We start from the raw sequence: 25,235 nt of genomic DNA, 5'->3' as shown, positions 1-25,235 counted from the left end.
TATTATTTCATGTCAAAGAGACCTAATTACGTTGAAGTAGGTTGTTTTTCAAAACAAACTCAGCACTAAATACGTTTTGGTCAGGTGTGTCCTCTTTATATAATTAAAATATCTTTCATTATTGCATTTAGTCATAAATGTTACATTACATAAAATTGTGCCCCCTGAGTATATGTCAAAAAACCCAAACCATGCATAATTTACATTTTCTCGTTATTTTATAATATTTGCAGCCTAAATGAAGAATAAACTGTAAACTAGTTAGGCGCATTATAGAAAGTTGTTCAGATTTTCTGTTAGTATTGTGTAGCTTGCTGTGTTTTTGAAACGCAGAGATGAAGTATTTTGTACTTTTTCAGCTACAAATTAAATTGATTGACTGTTACAGGATTAACTCTTTTCACCAGGGGGATAGAACCTCCAGAAAGAAATACAAAACCCAGATATGTTTGGCTGTATATATGTGTGGACCTGTTAGAGCAAGTCCAGAGTAGGTCCACAAAGATGATCAGAGGGTTGGAGCACCTCTCCTGTAGTGACAGGCTGGGGTTGTTCAGCCTGGAGAAGAGAAGGCTCTGGGGAGACCTCAGTAAAGCCTTTCAGAACATAAAGGGAGCTTATAAGAAAGAGGGAGAGTGCCTTTTGACATGGACAGATATTTTACATGGACAGGAGGGAACAGTTTTAAACAAGGAGAGATTTGAATAGCTGTTAGAAATTTCTTTACCCTGGGGGTGGTGAGCTGCTGGCACAAGTTGCCCCAGGAAGTTGTGGATGCCCCATCCCTGGGAATATTCAAGGCTGGGTTGGATGGGGCCCCGAGTAGCCTGGTTAAGTGGAAGTTCCCTGTCTGTGACAGGGAGGTTGGCAGTAGATGAGCTTCAAGATGTCTTCCCACCTAAGCCATTCTGTGATATACCTCTGATAAAAGTGGGGCCAGTATTTGCGCAGAATTTTTTGCTTTAGTCAGTTACCTATATACAGCAGCAATATTGATCATTTTGCTTTCCTATACGGGAACACTGGTTCCTTTTTTCATGTGATCAAAGCATGTCCATAGACAACTTGCAGAACAGCTTTTTCTGCATTTTTAAACATCTAAAATAGTGAGGTTTCTTTAGTCCTTTCCCTCCTTATTTTTGTGCTTTACTTCATCAGCTCCCTCAAGCAATGCTTTTGATGGCAAAGCTCTTTTCTGAACCTACCCAGAAAGTCATACTAAATGATACTTGAGAACCCCATCAGCTCCATGCTCTATCTGGAGTCACACTTCAAACTGCTAACATTGCACCTTCTTGCACAACTGTGAGATTTGTTTATGACTGTACATCTGACTTTGTTCTAGTTCTGCATGGTGCTTGTACCAGGTCTAATTCTGTTGCTCATGCTGTCCAATTTCCTGGCCCTCAGTATCATCCAATGAAGTTGTCTGTCTACTTGAAGTTTGGCTGTTATCCTCTTTGTCAGCCGTTGTAACATGGCCTAGTTTTTTGCTTGTTTGTTTTTAACATATTCTTATTTGCAACAAATTCTTGTTTTATACCAGGTGTTAGAGATATCAGCTTAGTGGAATAAATAAACACACTGAATTGTAACAACTTGATTCTAGCCTGTGCTTTCAGAGAGTACATGGAAAAGATGATTTGACATCTGTAAATGGGAAACTGTTTATTTGCATAAACAAAAATATGTGGTACATTCAAGAGTTAGTTATTTTCCATGGGTGCAAATACGTGGGGTTAAACAAGGTCTTTATGAAGTGTTGACAGATTGGTGACTTTTGCTACTCTTATATTGGTCCTGTAGAACAGACTTTCCAAGCAGCTGTCACTTGGATCTACTCTTTTGATAGTTAAAAATAATAGATTTGGGGTCGTCTGACTTTTTTTTTTTTAGTTACAGTTCATTGTAAGTTAAATGAGCCTATATGAAATAGGCTTTGCAGTTTCTATTTTTCTACCTGCCATTTGCTAAATATGACATAATGTAAATCTGTATTTAAATTGCATGCTTTATAGGTTGTGGTTTGTGTCCCTGCAGGAGATCTGTATTGCAAAGCACAATGAGAAGATCCAGCAGCGTCACCAGAGCGAGAAGGAGTACAAAATGCACCATACTGTTCAGCTGGTAAGTTTGAGTTTTCTGCTGTTGAGCTTAGCCTGTCATTAATAGCTTGCATTCCTCATTATACATTAATTAGGGGAGCATTCAGAGTGATAGCTCTTCCAGAAGATGCTGTGTATCCCTGACCTTTGCACCATGCACAATTTCTGTGTCATATTATGCTGGCAAGGAGGAGTATATAGGTGTGTTAGGAAGACATGGGAACCAAGCAAGTAGAACAGTTCTTTATGTCATATTGACATTCTGAGTGTTTTGTTATGTTTGTCATCATGTGTACATAAATGATTCTGAGCATCTCTGAATGCCATGTTCGCTATGCTGATAGGAGCAAGGAAATCACACGTATTTATTCTTGAATCTTAATAAGCTTGGTTACTACTTTTCTTCCTTCTACTAAAGCAATTACTGGAATTATGTTGTGTAAACTTGTAGTTCCAGATGGATGCTCCATGATTTTTTTGTAGTCTTCTTGCAGAGAATAGACCAGCTGGACTCTTATGCTGTACCTAATAGGCTTATCTTAAGGAATATTCAAATTTTGGACTAGGTCTTGGGAGCTGATATAGTATCAATATTTGATAAAGATCACTGACAAAGATGCATTGAAATCCAAGTCACTTCAATTCAGGCTTCAATTAGATTAGTGAAAGTGATTCTATTTCATCCTTATACATTTTTAACATTGATATTTTTGTCCAGAAAGTCAGCTGCATAATTTATTTTGTGGAAAGGCTACTTGTCAAAGTCAGTATGGAATTTAAGGAATATTCTTTAAGGAATTGAAAAATTTTTTTTTTTTCATCAGTTCTTATAATAAGGCAGAGGAAGTTACTGTGTGGACTGTAGGCCATTTATCAGTCTTACAAATAAGACTTGACAAAGCCAAAGGACTTCATTGTCTCTCAAGTACTGCAGAGCTTTATATTATGGTGTTGCTTGCTTGAATGATATAAAGAACCTTGGCTAATTTTTTATTTTTGTGTGGGGTTTTTCTGGTAAAAATGTGACTGAAAAATTCTAGCGTTACAGTAAAATAGGTTTTAAATTACTGGATTTCATTAAGCATTTTGAAAAGAGGGAGTCCAAATTTGAAACCAAATAAGAATTGCAATTTCACCATTTTACTTAAAAGTGAAACAAAACCAAATACACAAGTCAGCCAAAACAAAAAAACAAAAAACACCCTTGATTTTGAGACTCCTTCAGGAAAAGTTTGATCTGAATGCATATGTAACATTTAGGTACAGGGATAGAACTACTTTTCTTCCTTTCTTTGTGTTTCTGTTCTAACTTCTTTGGCCACTGTTCTTATTTTCTTTTACCTCATGCTTTTCCTTCTCTTCACGTCTTTCTGTTTTCTGTCCTTACTGTTTTTCAGACATGTTCTCATCTTTCTCTCCCTAATGCATCTATACTTCCTTCCTTCCAAATCACAGGAGTTGGCTTTTTGTGAAGGACACCAGCCACTAACTGACTTATGAAAATGGCAGGCAGACACTGCTTTTGTGGTGACTGAATGAGTGTAAAAGGTTCACAAAAGTGATCAGAATTTTTGATTATGAAGATAAGCTTTCAGAAGTAATATTAAATGCTGTGAGTCATTTTAAGAATTAAAGCTGCTGGTTTTGCTCAGGGTTTTTTCTTTGTGGTCAGCTGTTACATCACTTTTCCTGATAGCTTCTGAACTTGCCTGCAGTGAATTTCACCTTCTGGTAATTAGCTTCCATTTCCAGTAAATTTGACTGAGGAGTGAGTGTTTGTTTCAAAGGTGCAGTAACTCTTGCTGAAATTCTGTAAGAAAGAGTGATTAGTTAAAGGAGATGTACCTAAAGGTATGTTTTCCATGAGGTAAAATCTCTGCACAAGTAAAAACAACTGTACCAGGTATGAGGAAGAGCATCAAACCTTTACTTAAGTGCAATTATGTAAAATCAAGCTGGATTAAGTAACAAAAGCTGGAGTAAATACAAAGTTATATTTACTGTTGTAAATGTAAGGATGAAAACATTTACTTAATTTGCTTGCTGTTGGGTTCAAAACTTTGTGATGCTGAGTTCTGTGAATTCTTGTACTTTGAGAATACTAATACAGCTTGTTTAAATGGACAGCCTTGTGATTTGGACAGTTATTTTGTTATTGGAGTGAGGGGGAAATGATGCTGCTTTGCTCTCTGGCTAATTTATGTAACTTTAATTCAGTGGGACATCTCTAAGTATAGCATTCTGTCACTTGTTATTTCTCATGTCTCAAAGTAACAAGTCTACCAAGTGTTCCTGTTCAAGATTGAAACATTTTTTCCTGTTTTGCTTTTCTTTGACAAAACAAACCAGGAAATGTATACTATTTTTTAAGGGGAAGTCAGAGGCCAAATTTTGAGGTTGTGTTCATTTGAGAAGTATCTTTTTAAGTAACTCTTCACATTTAGAATAAGAGTATTTTTCCTATTGAAGCCGAATAAAGCACTGGATGTGATATTTACATGTTTTCCATATATTTTCTCAGAAACGAGATCAGTTGCAGGATGAAGAGGAAAGAAAGAGCTCCTGGGTTAGTCAGGAACGACAGAAAACCCTGGACAGACTTCGTACATTTAAGCAGGTAACAGAAGAATAGTTTTTCTTTTCTGGCTGTTTTCTTTCCTAAAGAACTTCTCACTCATTCCAGTAATGACATTCACTTTCCTATTAGTGATTCTTTTTCATTGTATAATTAACTGGTCTTTGGAAAATTCCCAACAAAATATGGCATTGGTGGTAACAGATTCCTCTAGCTGTTGCATTCCCAGTGCCATAATAAGGTTCTATTTACTCTTGCACCTATACCTTGTGACAAGACAATTGGCAAATATTCCTGAGAAGTATAATCTAAACAGTACTTCCCACAAAGAGCGTTGTCATCTGACTTGGCCCCCTGCTGCTGATTGCTGGAATACTTGCCCCTTCTTATTACAATGGAAGCATCAGAAAGTGCATGGAAGGTGGAATGAAGGGGAAGGAATAAGGAAAGGGCTGAAAGTGAAAGAAAACAGAGACTGTATTAATTGGTGAAGACTTTTTGTTGTATACATTAAAAAAATAAAGGTATGAGAAGTTTCTCTGCTGGGAAGTTGTCTTCTTCAGTGGTATTTCAGAATTACATTCATGTCCTTATTGTTTGCAAGGCCTTGAATTTTGTAACTTCTGTAAAATGAAGCAAATTTACTTATTTTAACCACCAATTGTTCATGAGCTGACTTTTTCTATTAACATACTAAGGCTTTAGGCTATTGCTTTAGGCTTTCCACAGTTGTGCAAAAAATATTACACCTGTCTTTCGGAAGCAGCTTAATTTTTTGCTTTAAAAAGGCTATGGATGAAACTAATATGAAAAGACTGATAATGAGGCAGCAAATTTAAGAAGTAAATTAAGGCTAAAAGTTTTTAATGTTCTCAAGATATAGCTTTTAAAACAGTTTGATTCACATATAAGGCCAGTATATTAAGTCAGGACTGGTCTGCACTTGAAGAGGGAGCCATTGACCAGGTTTAGAAGAGGAAAGCAAGAGGAAATTTTGAATTTTAGTTTCCAGTAAAAAACCAGTTTTGAGTGTGTAATCTGATTCTTAGTAAAATCGTAATTCTAAACTATGTATTTCACTGATTAGGCTAATCAAATCGTGGCTTAAATAAGAAAAAAAATTATAAATAATTTTTTGCATAAAGCTGGGGATATATTTGCCTTGCTTTTACATACAGAGCAAAATGAATATTGTTTGTCAGAAATGACAGGTATATAAAATCTAAAATAGTCTGTTGCAATTGCTTACGTAATTGTCCATACCTTATTCACTTTAGCGGTACCCTGGGCAAGTAATACTTAAATCAACCAGACTGCGGCTGGCTCATGCAAGAAGAAAATGTGCAGCCAGCTCAGTGCCCTGTGTCGAGCAGCCTCAATCTATGCCAGCAACCATACAAGTCCAAGAGAAGAGTGAGGAGGTGGAATTGGAAAAAGCAGTTCAGCCTTTGCAAGTGCAGGAATCCACAAGCTTAAAACAACTTCAAGATGTCTCCTTGCCTCCTAATGGTGTTACCTCTGAACTGCCCTGTGTTAGCACTTCTCCACTCACCAGTGACCAGCTTCAGCCAGAGTCTGCTACTGGAGTACAGCTTCCACCCCCTTTGCCTCCTCCACCTCCACCTCCACCTTTGCCCTCCAAGGAAGATGCCACCAAGTCCTTAGAGAAAAGTGACAGCTTTGTTAAACGTCAGAGTGTGGAGAAGGGAGTCCAGCACTCTTCTGGTGTCCCACCAGCACATCTGTTTGATAGCAGTCAGCTAGTCAGTGCCAAGAAGAAGCTTAAGAAGACTGGTGATATAGAGGGTTTACAGAGGAGAAGAGGTAATGTTTTAATTTCTGCATATTTAATTTAAAATTTGTTGTTATTAATTTAAACATTGCAGGGCACATCAGTTCATTTTTTAAATTATTCTGTAGGAAAATGTATGCTGTGATTAATTTATTATTAATGGGAAAGTTGTTAAATCCTTTTTAGCTGAAAGATGCTGGCAACTAGGGCTTTTACGAAAGCATGGCATACTTGTTCAGTGGGAAAACACTTGTGAAATTGAGTCTACATTATCCCATGTTAGACTAGATAGAAAATGGACCTAAATGCTGTTGAAAAGAATATTTATGTATCTACTTACTGCTAGCCCTGTAAATATTCTGTGTTTCACCTGAAGATGCAGTGTTCTATTTAATAACAGAATAACATTAATTTTTATGTGGTCCTACTGTTTATTTTACTCACATTTTATCTTGCAATTTTTTATAAAGTACCTATTGTGTGTACAGTTTTGTATGCATCATAATATGACAAATATAAATTCAAATCAATTATTCCTCTTAAGAATATTGTTCCTGTCTGCAGCAGCACTCTACACTGAGATGTTCCAAGTTTTTAAGTGGCTTTAGTGACAGGGACATTACAGTCTGTCCTCCCTCCTTCAAATGTGCAAGACTGTATTCTTTTATATTTCTCTTTTCATTGTGTTTTTTCTGTCTTCTAGGCCTTCAGTAGGACAGAGAAAGCTTATTCCTAAATGCAAAACAGCGTATTCGTAAATGCAAAAAAGCTTATTCCTAAATGCAAAACCTGTTTTGCATATTGTACAATATACAAAGCATATTGTACAATATACAAAAAAGAACCTGGAGATACATACGTATTGATAGAGAGGTGCTGCACAAATTACGTGCTAGTGTATGCAAAGAGTTTAAACCTTATTATGCTTTATTATAATGCATTCTCTGAGGTGAAGCTATTTCCCACTCATGGCTCTTACAAGAGCAAAAGCCTGATTTTTTTTTTTGCAGAAGACTAGTTTCAAAATTAGGGATAAAGAAAGGATTTGCCATAAAGAACTATCTCTGACTTCTTTGTTTTCATTACTTATAAAGGAAGACAATTTTTATAACTGTGCTGGGACTAGATGCCAACAAATACATGAACCCAAAGAAGTGACAAAACGCATGCTCTTGCAATTAACTGTATTGCTGCTTCCCTTGCTGGCTTGTGGAAATAGTCATGCAGTAGGTGAAAATAGCTTAAAAATGCAAGTGGAAAAAATGGCTCCCACAGTCCAGTACATAAGACATGTATTCATTACCTGAGTTCTAAAGTTAAAAAAAGTGATGCAGTAAACACTTTCATTATGTTGAAATCCTTGCAGTTTGACTTTCCTGACTGCAAACAGAAAAGCCACATTGTTCAGAAAGTTTTTCTTCCTGATAGGAAGTTGTGGTTACAAAAATTACAACTGTCTGTATAAACCAGCTTTGCCCTGGTAATAAGGAAGATTATTTAGAAGCTAAAACAGTATTGGAGCTACCATTATACTTGCAGTATGGGACTATCATATTAATAGTATGCTGGCACTTTTTGGTCTTGAGGAAATAAAAATTAAAACTGGTAAAATTTTGTGAAAATAATACAAAGGTCTTTTGATTTGCTGCAGTGAGTTCCCCGATGGATGAAGTGCTGGCTTCCTTGAAACGTGGCAGCTTTCATTTAAGAAAAGTTGAGCAGAGAAGTCTCCCTCCTTTTCCTGATGAAGATGATAGCAATAACATCTTGGCACAGATCAGGAAAGGGGTGAAACTGAAGAAAGTACAGAAAGATGTTTTGAGAGAATCCTTTACAATTCTGCCTGATACTGACCCTCTGACAAGGAGCATCCATGAAGCATTGCGAAGGATTAAGGAAGCATCTCCTGAGTCAGAGGATGAAGAGGAGAGTTTGCCTTGCACAGACTGGGAAAACTAACCTGTAATTAAGCTACGTTTAAAGATAATATTTCTACAACAGTTTTTTATAACAGTAGCAGCTAAGCCTCAGGTTGTGCATTCTGGGAGACTTAGTAGGAATGTGACTAAACTGTCTGACATCCAGTGTGATGAAAATGCACATATGAATTGAGCATCACTGACTTTTCAAAGAATTTAAGGTTTATAATAAGGAATAGCTCTTTTTAGACAGTATGTTAGCCTTTTACTGTTCCAGTACTTCTGTTGAATATTGACAGGATGACTTCATAAAAAAGCTCGATTTTATTTAGTTAATTTGAAGAGACAGTTCCCAATTTACCTAATAAGTTTAAAAAGCAGCACAATCACTCTGGGACACACCTTATACTTACTTGCTGATTATTTCTAGCCTTGTAAAAATTGGGTATGTCTTATTTCAGACTGAGTAACTTCTAAGTGAAGGACAGTTAGGTTTGAATGCTGAACACATTGAAATCTTGTGGGTTACCCTGAGATTTCTTATGGCCTGGTTTCAGTCTCTAAAATCTAACTTAATTGAATTTTCAGGCTGTAAACAGTAAATATACAATTTATACCTCTGCTGGTTGTCTGAATTCCATGAACTTGCATTAATACTAAGCTACAGTGCCTGAAAGTACAGATATCAGACTTCAGCAGATGAAATTAATGATTTCAGAACAAACCAAAAATCAGCAAGAGATCAATTTTCAAAATAATTGCTGCATCAGTAGCACAAAGATATTTGTGACTACAGCAGCAGCATAGGTTGCTTCTCTGTGGTGGCTCTCTCATGTTACACATGAATGAACTTGACTATCGTGAAGGTTCCCACTAAACCTAAAATCTGAGAAACCAGAGGCATGACAGTCTGAAAAGAAATTAAAAATCTGTTTAGAAGGGCTATTCAAACAGAATGAAAGACAAATATTTGTAATCCTTGCAACACAGTTAGCAGTAGAAAGAATATAACCTTTTTGAATTTTCACAATCCAGCATTTCTACCCTGGTTAGTTGTTAACATAGCTGGAAAGTGACTGTTGGTAAAGTGCTACAGCTGTTTAAAAACTGATTCTGACTTGGCACATCATCTGCTGAATGTTCTTGTGATGATGAAGTACTGTCTCAATCGGTTGCATTGGTGTGATATTTTAAAATTTTAATATTTTAATTTTTTGAAAAGGAAAATAAATGCTGCGTTCAATTCCTCACAAACTAGCCATTGGCCACCCTAATGATTTCACACTGTTTAATTATAGCTTGCTCCTTCTATTCCATACCAAATCTACTGCTAGTTTTGGAGTTGAAACTCCAGGAGTGGGGATGTGCTTAACTCTTGCTGAAACTCCAAGTAAAAATGATTTTTCTTTCATGTAATTTCTTTCAGTCCTTGCGTATTGAAAACTCCCACTACCACAACTCTTCAGAAATCAAGTGGCAGCTATAAGAAAAGACATGTCTTGGAACTAACTTGGCTTTCCTAGTACAACTGCAATTGGACTGCAATCTCATTTCCTAGATAACAGATCAAATTTAAACTTTGTGATTTGATTTCGATTTTAGTAAATCTCTTTGACTGTTTAGGATTTTGTTTGCTTTTTTTTTTTGCAAAATACAAAGAAATTTTCCAAGACTGACTTAATTTTTTTAAAAATTAAATTGGTTGACCTCCTAAGCATTTTACACTGGAAGTGTGTCTTAGAAATATTCTGTGGTCATTGCCACACAATGTAGATAAATGTTTTTCTCTGGTCTTTGCAGCCCCATAGAAAGAGTTCATAATGCAGGGTGAAAATCACTGCCAGGTGGTCCCTGGTTGTTGTCTCTTTTTTACCTGTCTACATCCTGCTGAAGTCCTGTGAAATCATTTAGACCTTAAAGCAGTATTCAGTGTCAGTTCAGTGCCAGGAGTATGTGCTCCTTGTTCTTTACATATCTGAGGCTTGCTTTCTCTTACCATTGTTGTGTTTTATCACAAAAACAACCCTGTTAGGATTTTTTTTTAAATTAGATTATTTAACACATAATAGTTTTGATTGAAAAATGGTTGTAAAGAACAGCTCAGAAAATTTGGGGATATTCACTTCATCAAAAAATAGCTCAGAAACAGCAGAGATTGAGACAAAGCCCTTGAAAAACGCAACTGAAAAAATGCTTTCCATATAGATGAGCATACTTGCTTGAAGATACAGACTGGTTTACTAGCGTTCATCATAAAAGAGCAAAGTAATGAAAATCTGTTGTAGAAATAGCAGGCTGGTATTTTTCACTGTAAGGTTATCCACTTAATACCATGCTTTAAGACTGATCAACTGATTTTTAACTTGTGCTACACATGCCGAAACAGTAGCATAGAGATTTTAGGTTGAAAACATGTTTACAGTAGTGAGTTGGCACACATTTTTTTATGAATTATGCTTAATTACACAAATGTCTGTATAGGCTAAGTGTAATGCACATATTTGCCTTTTGTAAAAGGAAGGCTAAATCTGATACAGTGATGTATATTTATTAAGTACCAGAAAGTTCCTTGATACACGTGAAGGAGGGAGTGTTAGTAGTGCTCAGTGAAGTGGTTTCATTAATTATTGAAGTTTGAAGACAAAACTAACAGTAACTAATTCTTGCAGGAGACCTAGTAATTTCTTGTATTTCCTGTTCTGTGAGTTAACTTCTACATAAAGTTATGGCTAATCTTTTAAAGAGTGGTTCTTTCCAGACAGACACTCTGAAACATGTAAAAAGATATTGAGGCATTCTGTATATTGAAGTAGCTGAGCCAGCAGTATAAATATGTAGTAGCTTCTGTATGAAAAATTTTTCTGTATGAAAAATCTGAGAGATTACTGGTTATCAAAAGTATCCTGAGAATATCTGCATATGAGTACATAATAGTGCACCATAGTACACTAAGAGTACGGTAAGTAATGCAGAACCTGAGTTCCTGTCAGTGGTGGACAAAAGTAACAGATAACAAGGGAGCTTTTGTTCTCTGATGCAGTATTTTGGGCCTCTTCAAACTCTAATCTGTGTTAACTGCCAGTAATACCAGAAGGCAAAAAAAAAAGTCCTGGTCAAATGTGTGTTCTGGCTCCAGAGTCACTGTGTCATTATCCTGGGAGCAAAGAGAACCTTTGCTCAGTATATTGCACTGCTCACTATATTGCATATTAGAATTGCCTAATATGTTGATAATATCTGTACAGCAGTTTAGTTTTCAGATGTTCCTTTTTCTTTCTTTTCAAACAGGTGCTTGACAGCCGCCAACATGCGATAAGAAACCCCAGTTGAAGATTTACTTTTCTTCTACATTTTTGAGAATTCAGAGCCAGCAGTTATGACCATCAATTCCACAGGAGGCTTTCTTTGGCAAAGAAATAGTCTTTCTTTGGCAAATAACTCAGTACTTGGAAAAAAATGGCCTGAAATGTTAATTTCAGGTCACTTTTTTCTTTATTTGTTCAAACAAATTTTGGTTGGGGCACAAAGCTAAGTTGTTACGACGTGCATTTTATACTATCAAGAATGCCCAATTATTAAGCACTTTTTATATTTGCGTTAGTAATGTATGGCCAGTTAAGTGAGGGGGCCATTTTGAGCTGGGAGACACCTTGCTGTTAGAGTAACTTTGGGGTTCTAAACCAGCTGTAAAATGGCCCCTTCACTGCACTGAATATCTCATGTGCTTGAAAATTCAGCGAAATGGCTCCCTGCAGAGAAGCTTGCTGTGTAGCAGTCTGATATGCCAGAAAGAGAATTCCTAGTTGCACTACAGTAGCTGAAATTCAGTAACATGCAACTAAGACTTTTTTTCTTCTTAGCTTGAAGAAGCATATATCAGTATGAAAAGCAACAAGTGACCACAGCACAATGAGAATTAAGAGTTGAATTCAGTACATATTCAAGAATGTGTTTGTTTCCATCATGATATATTTAGTAAGACATACTGCAGCACCTTTTTAGAAGGTCATGTTTAGTCTGACATCTTTTTAAAGTAGACATTTTCATGCTTTTTAAAAATATTTAGCTATGCTGAACCAAGTTAGTTATACTTTTATCATTTGTTATAAGAAGCAATATTTTGTAATTTCATACTTAAAAATATTTTTCTCTTTTGGTTTAAAATGGCTTTTGATTAGTCTAAGCAGTCTTCTTTAAAAAAAAGATCAAAGCACTTAAGCATTCTGATAATTGAGTTGTGAAAATCATGCTATTCTTGCTGGTTTTCATTTTTCCCTTTAGTGGCTGCGAAAATGTTTGTATTTCATACCCAAAAGCCTACTGGCTGAAAAAAGTTTCTTTTGATTCTGACTGTTTTATTTTTAAAGGAGAGTTACAACTTCCTCTGCAGTGAATACTTAGGAGTAGTCCTAAACCTCATGACTAATGGCTGCAGGCAGCTACTCTTACGATACCACAGTACCAAGAGGTATGTCAATACAGAGATACAAGTAGCCTTGTACCACCTAAAAACCTCATGTGGTATTAAAAATCAGCCCGTTACACTTCTAGGAAAGCTGAATTTCCACTAGCATTTTGTTTTTACTAGTGTAACATACACTGTGTTTGAGAAATACACAGTCCCTGTCCTTTGTGTTGTGTGGTCCATTCACTGTTCCTCTTTTGACAGATAAACTACTTTATGGGGATCTGGGTTCTTTTAAGTGGAGTTACTCATTGCTGCTGTCGTGTAATGGAACACGTACTGTGTTAACATTTATAACAGGGGATTTCACGTCTTGCCGTTTACTTACAGAGAGAGGAGCAGGAGACCTTACCTTAGCAATAGGCTGTGTAATCTAAAGGAACCTCAGCTCTGGGACCCTTCAGTCTATTGAAGATGTTTTGCTGTGGCTGTCCAAAAATTAAAGCTCTGTCAAACATCTCCGGAGGATTTTCTTAACCATGTTGCCTTACTTATAAAGTTAGTGAACATTGATTTTCAAAGCACCTATGAGCAGCGTTACTGTAGAATTATATAGATTTTGCTGTGTTAGTTGCTAGGTCTCTCTTTTTCAGCTGTGTGAAACACATGATACTGGCTTCCCACAGGCCTAAAACTTCATGATGCTTTCTTCTTAAACTTATTCTCCGAATTCTGCACTACGTGGTATGGTTGCGAGCTGTCTGATGCTGTGTTCGTGCAGCAATAGCAACACTTTCAAGGTTCATCATAATCATTCGACACTGCCTGTACCATCAGCTGTTTTGTTCTACATTTGTTTGTACTTTCAGTCACACCACACATTGAAATCAAGGTAATCAAATAAATTTTTGGCTGTAGCACAAAACAGAACTTTGATGTGAAATGGTAATGCACATTATACATTTCATCTGAAACTTAGTGCTAAATTAAACAAGGAACTTTTATGTTCATTTTTTCCTATTTTCCAGCCTGCGGTTTTATTCCTTAGAGTATGCATACAGAACACTAGCAAAATTTCAAGCCGAGGAAAAATAGTGTAATTTTAAAGTATTTGTGCAGTGGTTCCCTTGCACAACACGTTTGTCTGCAGTTTACCACTGTGTTGTTATCTAAATAGCTCCATGCTGTACTCTACTACAGTTTTCAGATATGTTTGCCATGTGATCTGTCATCTTTGCCTTGAAAAATGTGTGCATGATTGATGAAAATTACTCTTCTTAATCTGTTTCATATTTAGCTGAAATCTTAGATTTCTGTAGTAGCTTAGTCTCAATAGAAATGGAGTTCTCATATGAGCATGTATTTTATGGCACACAAAAAGTAGTTGTTATGCTGAGCATAGCAGTATGTATCAGTTCAAAGCTGCCATCTTCTATGTGGAAAATGAATGAATTTTTTTCCCTCATCCTACTAAAAAAAAAAATCCTGAATTTAAATCTCCATGAGTCACTAGATGTCACAATTTCACGTAATTTTCACTTTGATACAAAAATTGTGCATATGTAGTGTATAGAGGCTAATGCATAAAAGGTACCATCCTCTGCCATGTGAAATTTTCCAGTGGGATGGCTACTGCAGAAGAAGGGGAAAGTTTAGTGTATTTATAAGAAACTTAGGGAAATTATGACAGTCCTGCGTTGAGATCAGTTCCTCCACAGCTGAGAAACGCTGTAATAATTGTGAGAAATCTTGGCAAGCATCACTAAGGAAAAACACGTAAACATGCGCAAGGAAAAAGAGCCTCCATAAAAAGACCTGCCTATTGATATTTTTCATTTTATTGTTGTGGCTGCATTGTTCTGTTGCTAGTTATTTATCTTAAGTAGTTTGTCAGCTTTTCGACTTTTTTCTATTTTTAGAAACTTATTTCTTTTTTGAAATTAAAAGTTTTACTATGCTATAACATCCAGTGAAGTAAAGATTTGGGATGCATAATGTTTATTGTACAAATGCTTATGTAAGGACTGAAAAACCTTTTATAAATGGGAACAAGAAACCAAATCCTCAGTTTCTGCAAAAATAACCAATATGTAAGGTAAACAGCAATAGTCTCGTTCAGAAATTGAATTTATATCAACAAGAATTTCATGTTCTCATTCATGGAGGTTTCCAGATCCTTTACAAATGACCAATAGTCTTACTCACTTTACTGTATTTTCATGTTAGTTATCTGTGTAGGGTAGATGAAGGCTTTTTTTTTTTATTCTTTTCAAACATCACTTCTAAGTTTTGCCTGGTATTGTTTGGTTTTTCTTTTTTTTAATCTGACAGTCTGCATTCTACACCAGACACTTGTAAAATAAATTAGTATGATTATATATTGTGTACTTTTGTGACTGAATTGGGGATAGAACTCAACATACTTCACTACATTATTTGTAAAGAATCATTTTGAGTATAAGCACTATATTCTGTACTGTTTAATAATAAAGTAATGATAGATGCATTATTGAAGATGCAACTTATTGAGAAGAGGAGGCAGAAACATTATTGGTTAATGTTACCCTTATTCCATTTGTTGCACTGAATTTCAGGAGTGTAATTTGTAAATCAAGTTTGCTCATGCGTGTAATCAGATTTTATTTTCATTGTAATGCTTATGTAATTAAATTACCTGAATGTATTTCTGGTAATGATTTCATAAGCATGGACAATATGTTGTTGATGTTTCGCACTACAGAATTAATGTTAAGAACAAGCAAAGCTTCTTGCAAAGAAAAGGAGTAACAGAAGCACCTTACTGGGAGAGCATGTTGCATGATTTCAGTCCTCTTGGAGCTGACAGTAGGTCATCCTAAACTTGACTGCAAATTGCTCTTTGGTGTAATAAGCACATCAACATTCTGCTATCAATGCTATCAACACAATGGCTATTTTTAACCTATAAATATACTGTAATTTAAGTTTTCCTACAAAGTCAATTTATATTTAATTGCTGCCTAATACATAAATACTTAGAATTTTTAGGATGGTCAAGGGAGGGAGGGCGGGCATGCCAGTGTATTTGTGGGAGGGGCTGTTGCATATATGGGTCTTTGTACTTCCCTTTCAGTTTGACTGTTAATCCAAAACTCACAGCTCTGGCTTTGGTGAATCTGCAACCTGGCATTTATGTGCTTTTATTGTGATTCAGGTCTTCTATATTCTGTTGCTCAGAGCTTCAGAATTTGACAGAAAAGGTCATCTTTCCATTCTCAAATGTGAATGCTCTGTACCTCTAATATGGAAAATGACCAAGCAATTAATTTTATTCTGCTGAGTTTTTAATGTTTATGTGTAGAGCATTATCTAAAGCTCATTAACCAGTAGCGTGTCCATTGAAAACAAGCAGAAAGGATGATGCGCACCATTTTGGTGTGTATAGTCCAAACTCTGCAGAGATTTTATTCCAGAGACTGTCACCTATCCAGGAATTTGTTTGCCATAAACTGGCTTGATTTTCAGAGTATAAACATAGTTTTGACTTCTGAATTGGTTAATAGGTGTTGGGCATTGGGGATATTCACTTAACATCTTCCAGCGTGTTGTTGCTGTTGCTATATGTTTTGAATTTCATTTTACATGTATACAAATGCGTCATCATGAAAGGAAAGCTAATAAAATACAGATGGCTGCAAGTTGTCTTACATGAATGAAGCCAGTGAAGCTTAATGAAACTAACTCCTTTGTTAAGCCTGTAGAATAAATAAGAAATAATGAAAACAAATTTTCCATTCACTAGCTTTGTGCAGTATTATCATTAGACTAAGACACTACTAGCACATTGTGCTTGGCGTTAAGAAAGTTCTTTAATTCCATTATATTCAAAAAGACATATTAAATGCATATTTTATTGTAAACAACTCTGCAAATTTACTATGCCTGAAAATGCTCAAAGTTATTAAGTATTAAGCACAAGTATGTTTAAAAAAAAGTTTGATAACTAAACAAAGATTTCTAGCAATACCTAGAAACTGAAAAAAATTTTAATTGTCTGCTTCTTGGTCTTTTTTCTTTCGTGCAGCTTTTCTGCAGTGCAAGTTTATTGCTGTGTATTTCATGGGGTTTTATTATCATGATTCAGAAATTTAAACCTGTACGCAAAGTACTGCATTCACCTTATTGTACATGCGATGTAACATCATACTCACAGTTTTGGTGCTTTAAAATTATTCCTCTTTTCTTTATTAAAGGATATTTATTTGATCACTGTCTTGGTTTTAACTTTGATTATATACTAGCATTTAAAAATACGTTTGGTTCCCACAAAAAGCAATTTCAGATTGAATTCATTTCAGTTCCCATTGGTATTCTTACAATTCCTCAAATTCTCTGTCATGGTTCAATGGTAGGTGGTTGCTTCTAAGCTATGTTGCAGCCTGGAATATTTGTAGCTAGGTAACATCTTTGTAACTGAAGCCACATGAACAATATAAGTATTGCAGAAGAACCTTGCTCCTGAATGATGCTGGGTAGTTGTGCGTAATTACAAATCACACCCACTTTCCATCTCTTGATCAAAGGACAGAAACACTCTATCAAAAAGGGTGAAAGTTTAAATACTGAAATGTTAAAAGCTTGGCACCCTTATTTACACCTAACGTGTCCCTCACTAGAGTTCCTAGGTGTTTGTAAGTTTTTCCTTTATTGCTCTAGCCATTTTGTGTTACTATTTTTGTAGACCTAAGTCTTGCAAAGAAGGTATCTTTATATTGTGTCTCTTTTCCCTTTTGCTTCTATGTTTTTGGTGCAGTGCATTAGGTTCTATTTTCTAGCTGGTTCCTTAACATGAAGAAACAAAAACCCAGTGTATTTCTGAAACAGGAACTTTTTAGTGCTATCACAATCCTGAGAAAACAAGAAAAAAGGACGTTTCAAAGAGCAACATGAAACCAACTTTGTATTTGCAGTGCAAATCTACATTGCAACATGTCATGTAGAAAATTCAAAGCTGTCTGACTTTGGTTTCCTAATGGTGTTTTTCATGCCAGGAAATAATGACTTAATTTTGGGTTATGGAAGAACATGTAGAAGAAGTAGGAAATGTGTTTTGAAATAATCAGTTTTTTGATTGTTGCTGACTTAAGAGGGAAGAGAGTTACATTTGTGTCTGAGGACTGTTTCTAAAGCTCTGGCAGTGTGTGACCTTGATGTGGGTGCTTGCACAGGTTTTGCTCTGCAGGACAAACTGATCCTCCATCAGCTGGTTCTGTTTGGCACTGGCTTCAGTAGATAAGTTGATTTTTTTTTATAACTCTCTACAGTATCAGTACAGGTTGGAAGTTAATTTAGTGTATGCATCAGGATTGCAGATGAGTCAATGTAATCTGTAGGCAGACTTAAAAGGCAGTGGTATGCCATGCAAAATAAGGCCTCTTGTTTGTACAACACAGAAGATGAAAGAACCATTTTTTTTTTCCTGCTTGTAACATGTCAGATGTAAAACAAAGGTACATTATAAACAAACACTCAGTGGGCCACAATGCCTCTGAAATAGGAGAACTGCTGATACGTGCAGGGTTTGTCTCTGTTCCACCTCTTAATGCTCAACAGAGGCAAAGAAGTAAAAATGGAAGGGGTATTTTGCCGATTTTTTTTCCAAAACCTATGAACTGTTGCTTTTCTCAGCAGTTCTTACTGCTGCTTCCCATCACAGGGAGAAGCTCATTTTATAGGCTTCATTCTTCCTGCAATTGGAGGGAGCTTAGAGGAATCCTGGAGTGCCACAGTATCTCTGAATCTTGGGATCAGCAAGCCATCAGCATGTCACTTCCACCACTGCAGCTGGAGCTTTATGCTGAAGGCACAGGTCTAAATATACCATTACAGAGTTGTGCACACTGCGTATGCCACTGTGTTTTTTACCATTTATAAAGGAAGGTTATAATGTCCATAAAAATGGATAAAATGGTGTCTTAAACCTTAAATATGTACCATGTCAGCCTTTTAACTGTTACAGGCATCACTTTGCTTGCACAAACTGCCCTTAAGCAGAAAACCATCCCAGGGGTGTTCCCAAGAGGCTGCAATATCATCGCTGTGTAACCTACCTTGCTCACAGAAGTGCTGCAAGTATCTCTCCCAATCTCCATCCTGCAGAACTGATCCCACAGAGAGGCATTTCTGCCTTTCCCCATTTGTAGTAAGATTCTCAGTCTCTAATTACTTTCTCTAAACTTTATGCAAATCTTCACCACAGTCATGCTCACTGTCCAGATTTTCATCAGCTCAAAAGCAGCATATCTCCCTTGAACTGTTGCCTCCACAGGAAGGGCCGGTGGATAAAAACAGGCACAGATTACTCTGTGCTATTAAAGCTGCTGGGTCTTGCTGATCATTAATTGACCAAAACTTTGGGAAAAAACCTAAACCAAAACAAAGGTTATATTCATATTCACACTGTATCTGCTGTCTTACCCCTTTTTCCTATTGTAGTTTTGTGCTGTTTCTGGGCTGTTTGTTGGAGATATTTGTGCCATGGGTAAATCATCTGCATTGCTTTCTTGTCACTTGTTCTTCACCATGGAATGCAGCAGCCTTCTTGACTTCTCTTGAGACGTCTCACTGTACCCCACATTGCTTACATAAGACTAAGCACATTCACAGACTTTCAAACATAAGTCACTGTTTACTTCATTCTTTCATCGTAACAACTTTTCTAATTAGCATCACATTCCCTTTGTACATTACTGTTTAAAAGTCAGGAATAAGGAAGATTGAAGAATCATGCAGTTCATACAAAGGACTTATATTAACTATACTTTTTCTTCCTCAGTACTTTATTTTAATCCCATTTAATTTCAGTAAGAGTGTAACTGAGTTCTTAGCATACAAAACCATCAGTGCATGCTCAAACTGCCATGCATGTTAAAAGCACAATTTAAACACCAGTAACAGACATTTATGAATCAACTTCTTTTGAAGCACCATAAAAGGATGGCCATTTTCCCCATCACATGCACTTGGCTGTGAGTAAAATGACTGTTGGAGTGGACAAAGTCCTGTGAAAGCAATTTGACAGAAAAACCACTGCACACTGCTCTTGGTTTCTAATGATATGTTAAAAAATGTCTTAAATTGGCATTATAAAGTAATATTTATAGTATCAAAAAAGAAAGAAAAAGCACATATCCTATAGTTCTGTCAATGGCATACATATATTTTTGTCATGGTTTCCTAAAGATTTCTGCTGCTGAAAAGTCTTCTCTTAATAGCAGAGTAAGTTGAAACATAACGTTTGTTCTCCTGCCCAGCACCACTGCAGGAGGAATTTATTTTCCCCGCTTTACCACAGTGTTTTATGTGCCCCTGACACACCCATACCTTGCTCTGTCACTCAGCTCTATGTCAAACTGTGCTCAGTAAGACAGGCTGTTGGCTTTTGCAAGGTCTGACCATTCATGGGCCATTCCATCAGTGCTTGTGGCCAGGACATGGTCAAAAAACCCCAAGTAATACTTGGAGGGTGCCTACTCTCATTCAGCCATTCTGAGAAAAGATTATAGGAGTGCAGAAATTGTCCTCAGTCAAAGGTTCTGTTAGTTAAAGCAAATCTCTGTTTAGGAGATCAGGTTTGTCAGTCTTTAAATTAAAAAAGTCTACTTGGGCTATGTATTCAGGGCAAACGTGAGCCACACAGTGCCTACCAGGGCATGCTTTGCTTTATTGGTGTACAAAATAACATGCATTATATTTAAATACTCAAAAGCAGTTACATTTCCAAGTTAGTGCTATGTCCCATTTTGCAGAAAACCCCAACCCTTCAAGTACTCAGCTTTTAATCTCCATTTGCAGTAAGAAACTTTGAACAGAAACTTTGTGTTCCAGACAGCATTTGTTGAGACTGCGCTGTCAGCCATCTGGGATAAACCTGGGTCCTGCTCCCAGCCATTAGCTGCCTGAGATAACTACAGAATCCCTGCCTTTTGAGGCCCAGATGAATGAGTTTGCTGCAGTCCTTTGTGGATGCTCAAGGTTGCAGGGATGCTTCTGGATAAGGATGTGCTTGGTACTATCACTAATACCAGCTGGGCTAATTGAATGCAAACTTTAGCTTCTGCTCCCTTCTCAGTGGAAGGAGCCTAGCTGTTTCCCAACAGGACAGTGTCTTCTATTAACCCATAAATGTGTCATTGCAATAGCAAGCTGTGAAATTTCAGTTAAAAAAAAAAAAAATCACTCTGAAATAATGCAAATTAGAATTTCTTCACTTAAATCCATGAAGACCTTCCAGGTGATGAAGGCCTGATCCCTTGACATGCCACTGTCACCAGCTGGCTATTTTCCAAGTAGCTGCATGCCAGCATTTATGCCATGTAAGACCCAGCACTGTGCTTGTGGGAGCTGTGGGTCACCTTACAACTGCCTCTAGTAGTGGCCCCTCTTCTGGTGCAGCCCCGCAAAATAGAGACTTGAAATACTATGACAAATTCCACAGCCACCTAACAGCTATTGCTGAGCTGTAAAACCGCCCTCAAGGTTGGTGAACTTGCTTGTTCTTATCCCATAAGTGAGTCATCCCCATTGCCAGGTTCAGAGAGACGATTCCTTGTTTGGGCACACCAGCAGTTCCAGTGCAGTTGCTTGCTCAGTCACAGAGCTGACCAGCTCTATGCTCTATGAGGCCTTATTCCCTTCTGAATTTTAGATATCTATGTCCTTGTGACAGTTTGATCACTGCAACATGGCCCAAGTGTCAAAATTCCTTTAAACCCCTCTGAAAGGACAGTACTGTTTGCCACCTACCCAACCCAACCTCTATGACTAAGTCTCATAGATGGATTTCCCAGCCTGACTCGGGTACAGAGAACTGTTCTTGTCTTTGTACTTGTTCTCTCATGGAGATTTCCAACGTAGCTATAATTCATTTGCAAAAGACCTGTCACCTATTCTAGCTGATGACAGAAATCTTCTAGTTTGATGGGAACTTTTGCTGTCAATCCTAATACATTTTTGCATTTTAACTTGAGTTACATGTGCCTTATAGGTATTTTCTATTTGTGCAATACCGTTATCATCATCGGTGAAGAGCATAAAAACTCATGTTTTCTGAAAATACTTGCACTGCTGTCTCTATGACAGCTCTGATTCAAGGTACTTTCTAGTAGCATGCCTCAGCAATGCTTGTTTAGAAGATCCCCAGTGCTTCCTCACTGAGGTTGAGATGTTCATGCACAACAGTCAGCACCTCATTCCCACAGATATCTCTTTTGTGGGTGGATTTTGGGTTTTTTGGGGTTACTGATGTCCCTGCTGGGTGAGCTTGACACTGAATATTTATGTTTCTCATTCCATAAGCAGTTTAGGACTTATATTGACTATAAACATGTTTGGTTGTTCCATGTTATGCAAGGGAAAAGAATACAGACAGAACGAAAGAAAACATGCAAGAAATAGAGGATAATGAAAGTTTTGGCTGGTAAGTTCAAATGGTAACAATAACCACCTCAAATAAAGCTTTCATAATTTCTTTCTAAAGAAGTGGGGAAAAGCAGCTTATAGCAAATCTACATATTACTCTGCTTCTTTAAGATATACAGAATGAAATTTCCCCTTTTCTCCCCCTGCAAGCAAAACTCTGACTGTGCAAAATGCTCTGGAGCAAAAGGACTCCAGACTGGTAATGACAGAGCTACAGTTTTGAAGCAGCAGCTTCTGAACAAAGGACAGCAAGCCCTCCTGAGTTGCTTCTGGGACAGACAGCAAGTGCAGTTGGCAGGGTGTAGCAGTGAGGCTGTGCAGCAGGGACTAGATGCAGGATGCTCGCATGAAATACTACTTGAGGCACTCAGCTACATACTTCTACCCTGGCTCCTCTCACTAAGTCAAAGAGAGCTGTACCTTACACTGATGGATTTCTGGTTCTCATTGCTGCAGATTCCTGAGAAACAAAACTGCTGGAATTATAAAAATAACCATATATATTCAGATGTGAAGAAATAAGTAGATTTAATGTTAAAATTTCCATCCATAAGTGAGGGCTATGATCTTTCTCCTGCAGGCAAGTACAAGGTCATTTTGCTTCAAATTTCTTTTGTTTTGTTTAGACACAATTCCACTGAACATTTAACAAAATACAAGCCAGACTCAGAGAATTTCAAAGGCCTTGTTCCCTCTCTGCAAGTATCTGCATGACCATATTTAATTCAACAGGAGGAAATCCATATACACAGATTATGTTTACACATACCTTGTCAAGTGTAGCTCTTCCTCTCCCCTTAGCACCTGGATGCATGGTATTGTTTGTGAAGGTCCTTAGTTCTGCCCTCCTTCTTGATCTACTGGGGAAAAAATCCTTCTTCTTCAAGAATTACCACAGTCACAGAAATGCAAGTTCTCTTCCAAGAAAATGTCTATGTTGCTATTCTCAATCTAATGGAAGCGAAAGCACCTGACACACTGCTAGATCCATGCAGTGAGATGAGGCTTGGATGAGAGCAGATGAGAATTCCCAAAGCAGGGAACAAGGTTGGAAACTACGTGCAAGTTAAAAGAAAGAAAAAACCCCAAACTCAGCTCAGAAATCTATTACCATCACAGGAACAAACATCATAGGATCAGATGGCAGCAGGAAACAGGGAGCACTGATGACTAATACTGGTATCAAACCTCTAGAGTGGTGAAGGTAAAAGACAGAAAGGCCATGGGGTTTGCAGACTGTCAGGACTTCAGCTGTGTTCATGAAACACACCCCCAGTGCTGACCTTGGGAAGCCTCTAGCAATCAAGAGTGGACTTTCGGGGCAAGCCAGGTGTGCTCAATGCCAGCATGATGTGAGCACCTAAGGAAAGAGATCCTTTCAGGCGGTTTGTCATTCCCTATGCAAATCATTCTCACTGATTTTACAGCTACACAAGGGTTCCACACTAGGGAATCTTTTAGAAATCTGTGCTTCCCTCACCCACCCCGAATTTACAACACCTTTGATAGTTACTTTCCTTCCAATGCCTTTATCTGAAAATACTAAGGAATGCCAGATATATCGTTGCATCTGAGCTCTGCTTATGCAAGACCCAGAGACAAGGGGGAAAGTAGGTTTATTGTGTTTCTTTGGTCCTATGATGAGCTGCCAGCAGTGCAGAAGCAGAACTGGCCACTGCAGGTCCCTGAGAGGTTGTGACGGGCAAGCTATGAGACCCCTTATGGTGTGAAAACCCCCTTATGTCCATAGTATCCAGAGGTATTGTGACATTTAGCCTCACACCTGCTTTTTGGCTAGGCATGGCCAGAAGAGTGGACATGAGCTGAACTGATCTGAGATCTAACACAAAACTCCGCTCATTGTTTCAAAATGTTTAACAAAACAGGGAAAATGCATCCATCTTGTCTGAAGTAAGTGGAGTAAAACGAGGAACTAAGGCTGCTAAGCAAAACCACAGATTTCAAATAATGTGTATATAATTTAATATCATTCCATGATATGGTCTCTGCTTAGCACTGTTCGAGGTAGTGCACAAATGCAGCATTACTAAGAAAATGTAAACAAGACAGTTTGAACATTGCTTAGCAGAGTCAGGTCCATTTTCTGGAAAAGAAACTCCAGTGTATAGGTGTGCACTTAACTGGCATGTTCAGTTAGTGAGACTGAACTACACACATTGGGATGGAGTTTCTTGATGGTATTTTTTAATTGTCTTCTGACATCCAGATCTAATCTCTAATTAGATCTGTCTTTGGCCTTAAGGTTTTTGCAACTAACCAAGTTAAGTGTTTTTACTGATATCTGCAGTTCTGCAGAGAATTAAGGTCTGCAGCAGTTTTCCATTCCTCTCTCCATGCAGTATTTCTGAAAAATGGCTTTGATTTTGACTTTTGAATGCAGTGTTCACAGAGTGCTGTTCAGCAGCCACTTCAGTACAGAATATATGAGATGACAGAATGAAATCAGGTTTAGCCTCTTATTGAAGGCAAACCTGAAGTTAATCCCCAACTGGTAGAAAAATGAGCAGAAATCAGAAACCTTTCACATTTGACAACAGAAAAGACATATCCCAAAACATTAATCTTTAATTGATGCATTGTTAATTCTAAGGTTTTCTTTAAAGGAATTATCTTGGGAATGCCACCGATAGCGTTAAATGATACTTATTTGTGTAACAACTGGTTTAGCCCTTTATTTATTTATTTATTTATTTATTTGTATTTTACCTGAAAATGTCTTTTCTTAGAGACGTTATAACCGCATTTCTGCATTATCAGTTCATTTTTTTCTCCTCTCTCCTGGATATATTGGCCAGGAAAAGGAACTTCCAGTCATCTATAATGGACAGTTTAATTCACATGTTTTACTTTGTCCACATAGAAAAATGCAATTTCTGGATCATTGAGGCATATGGATTATGAACAATACACTCCAAAAACTAGCTATCCAGACGGGGATATACTTACAAAAATTTTTTTA

At 37.2% G+C, this 25,235-nt stretch overlaps 1 protein-coding gene across 1 annotated transcript in view; it reads left to right on the top strand.

The window, feature by feature from the left end:
* Positions 1-22,428, top strand: part of JMY (junction mediating and regulatory protein, p53 cofactor) — a 69,357-nt gene extending 46,929 nt beyond the window's left edge. The window contains exons 7-11 of the mRNA XM_005492148.4: positions 2,041-2,127; positions 4,627-4,722; positions 5,958-6,504; positions 8,124-8,434; positions 11,680-22,428. Coding sequence (XP_005492205.1) covers positions 2,041-2,127; positions 4,627-4,722; positions 5,958-6,504; positions 8,124-8,431 — 1,038 coding nt within the window. The 3' untranslated portion in view covers positions 8,432-8,434; positions 11,680-22,428. The remainder of the gene's footprint in view (positions 1-2,040; positions 2,128-4,626; positions 4,723-5,957; positions 6,505-8,123; positions 8,435-11,679) is intronic.
* Positions 22,429-25,235: the final 2,807 nt, after the last annotated feature.

Source organism: Zonotrichia albicollis, chromosome Z (assembly GCF_047830755.1).
Source record: "Zonotrichia albicollis isolate bZonAlb1 chromosome Z, bZonAlb1.hap1, whole genome shotgun sequence".
NCBI classification, from domain to species: domain Eukaryota; kingdom Metazoa; phylum Chordata; class Aves; order Passeriformes; family Passerellidae; genus Zonotrichia; species Zonotrichia albicollis.
This window is presented reverse-complemented; position numbering and strand designations above follow the sequence as displayed.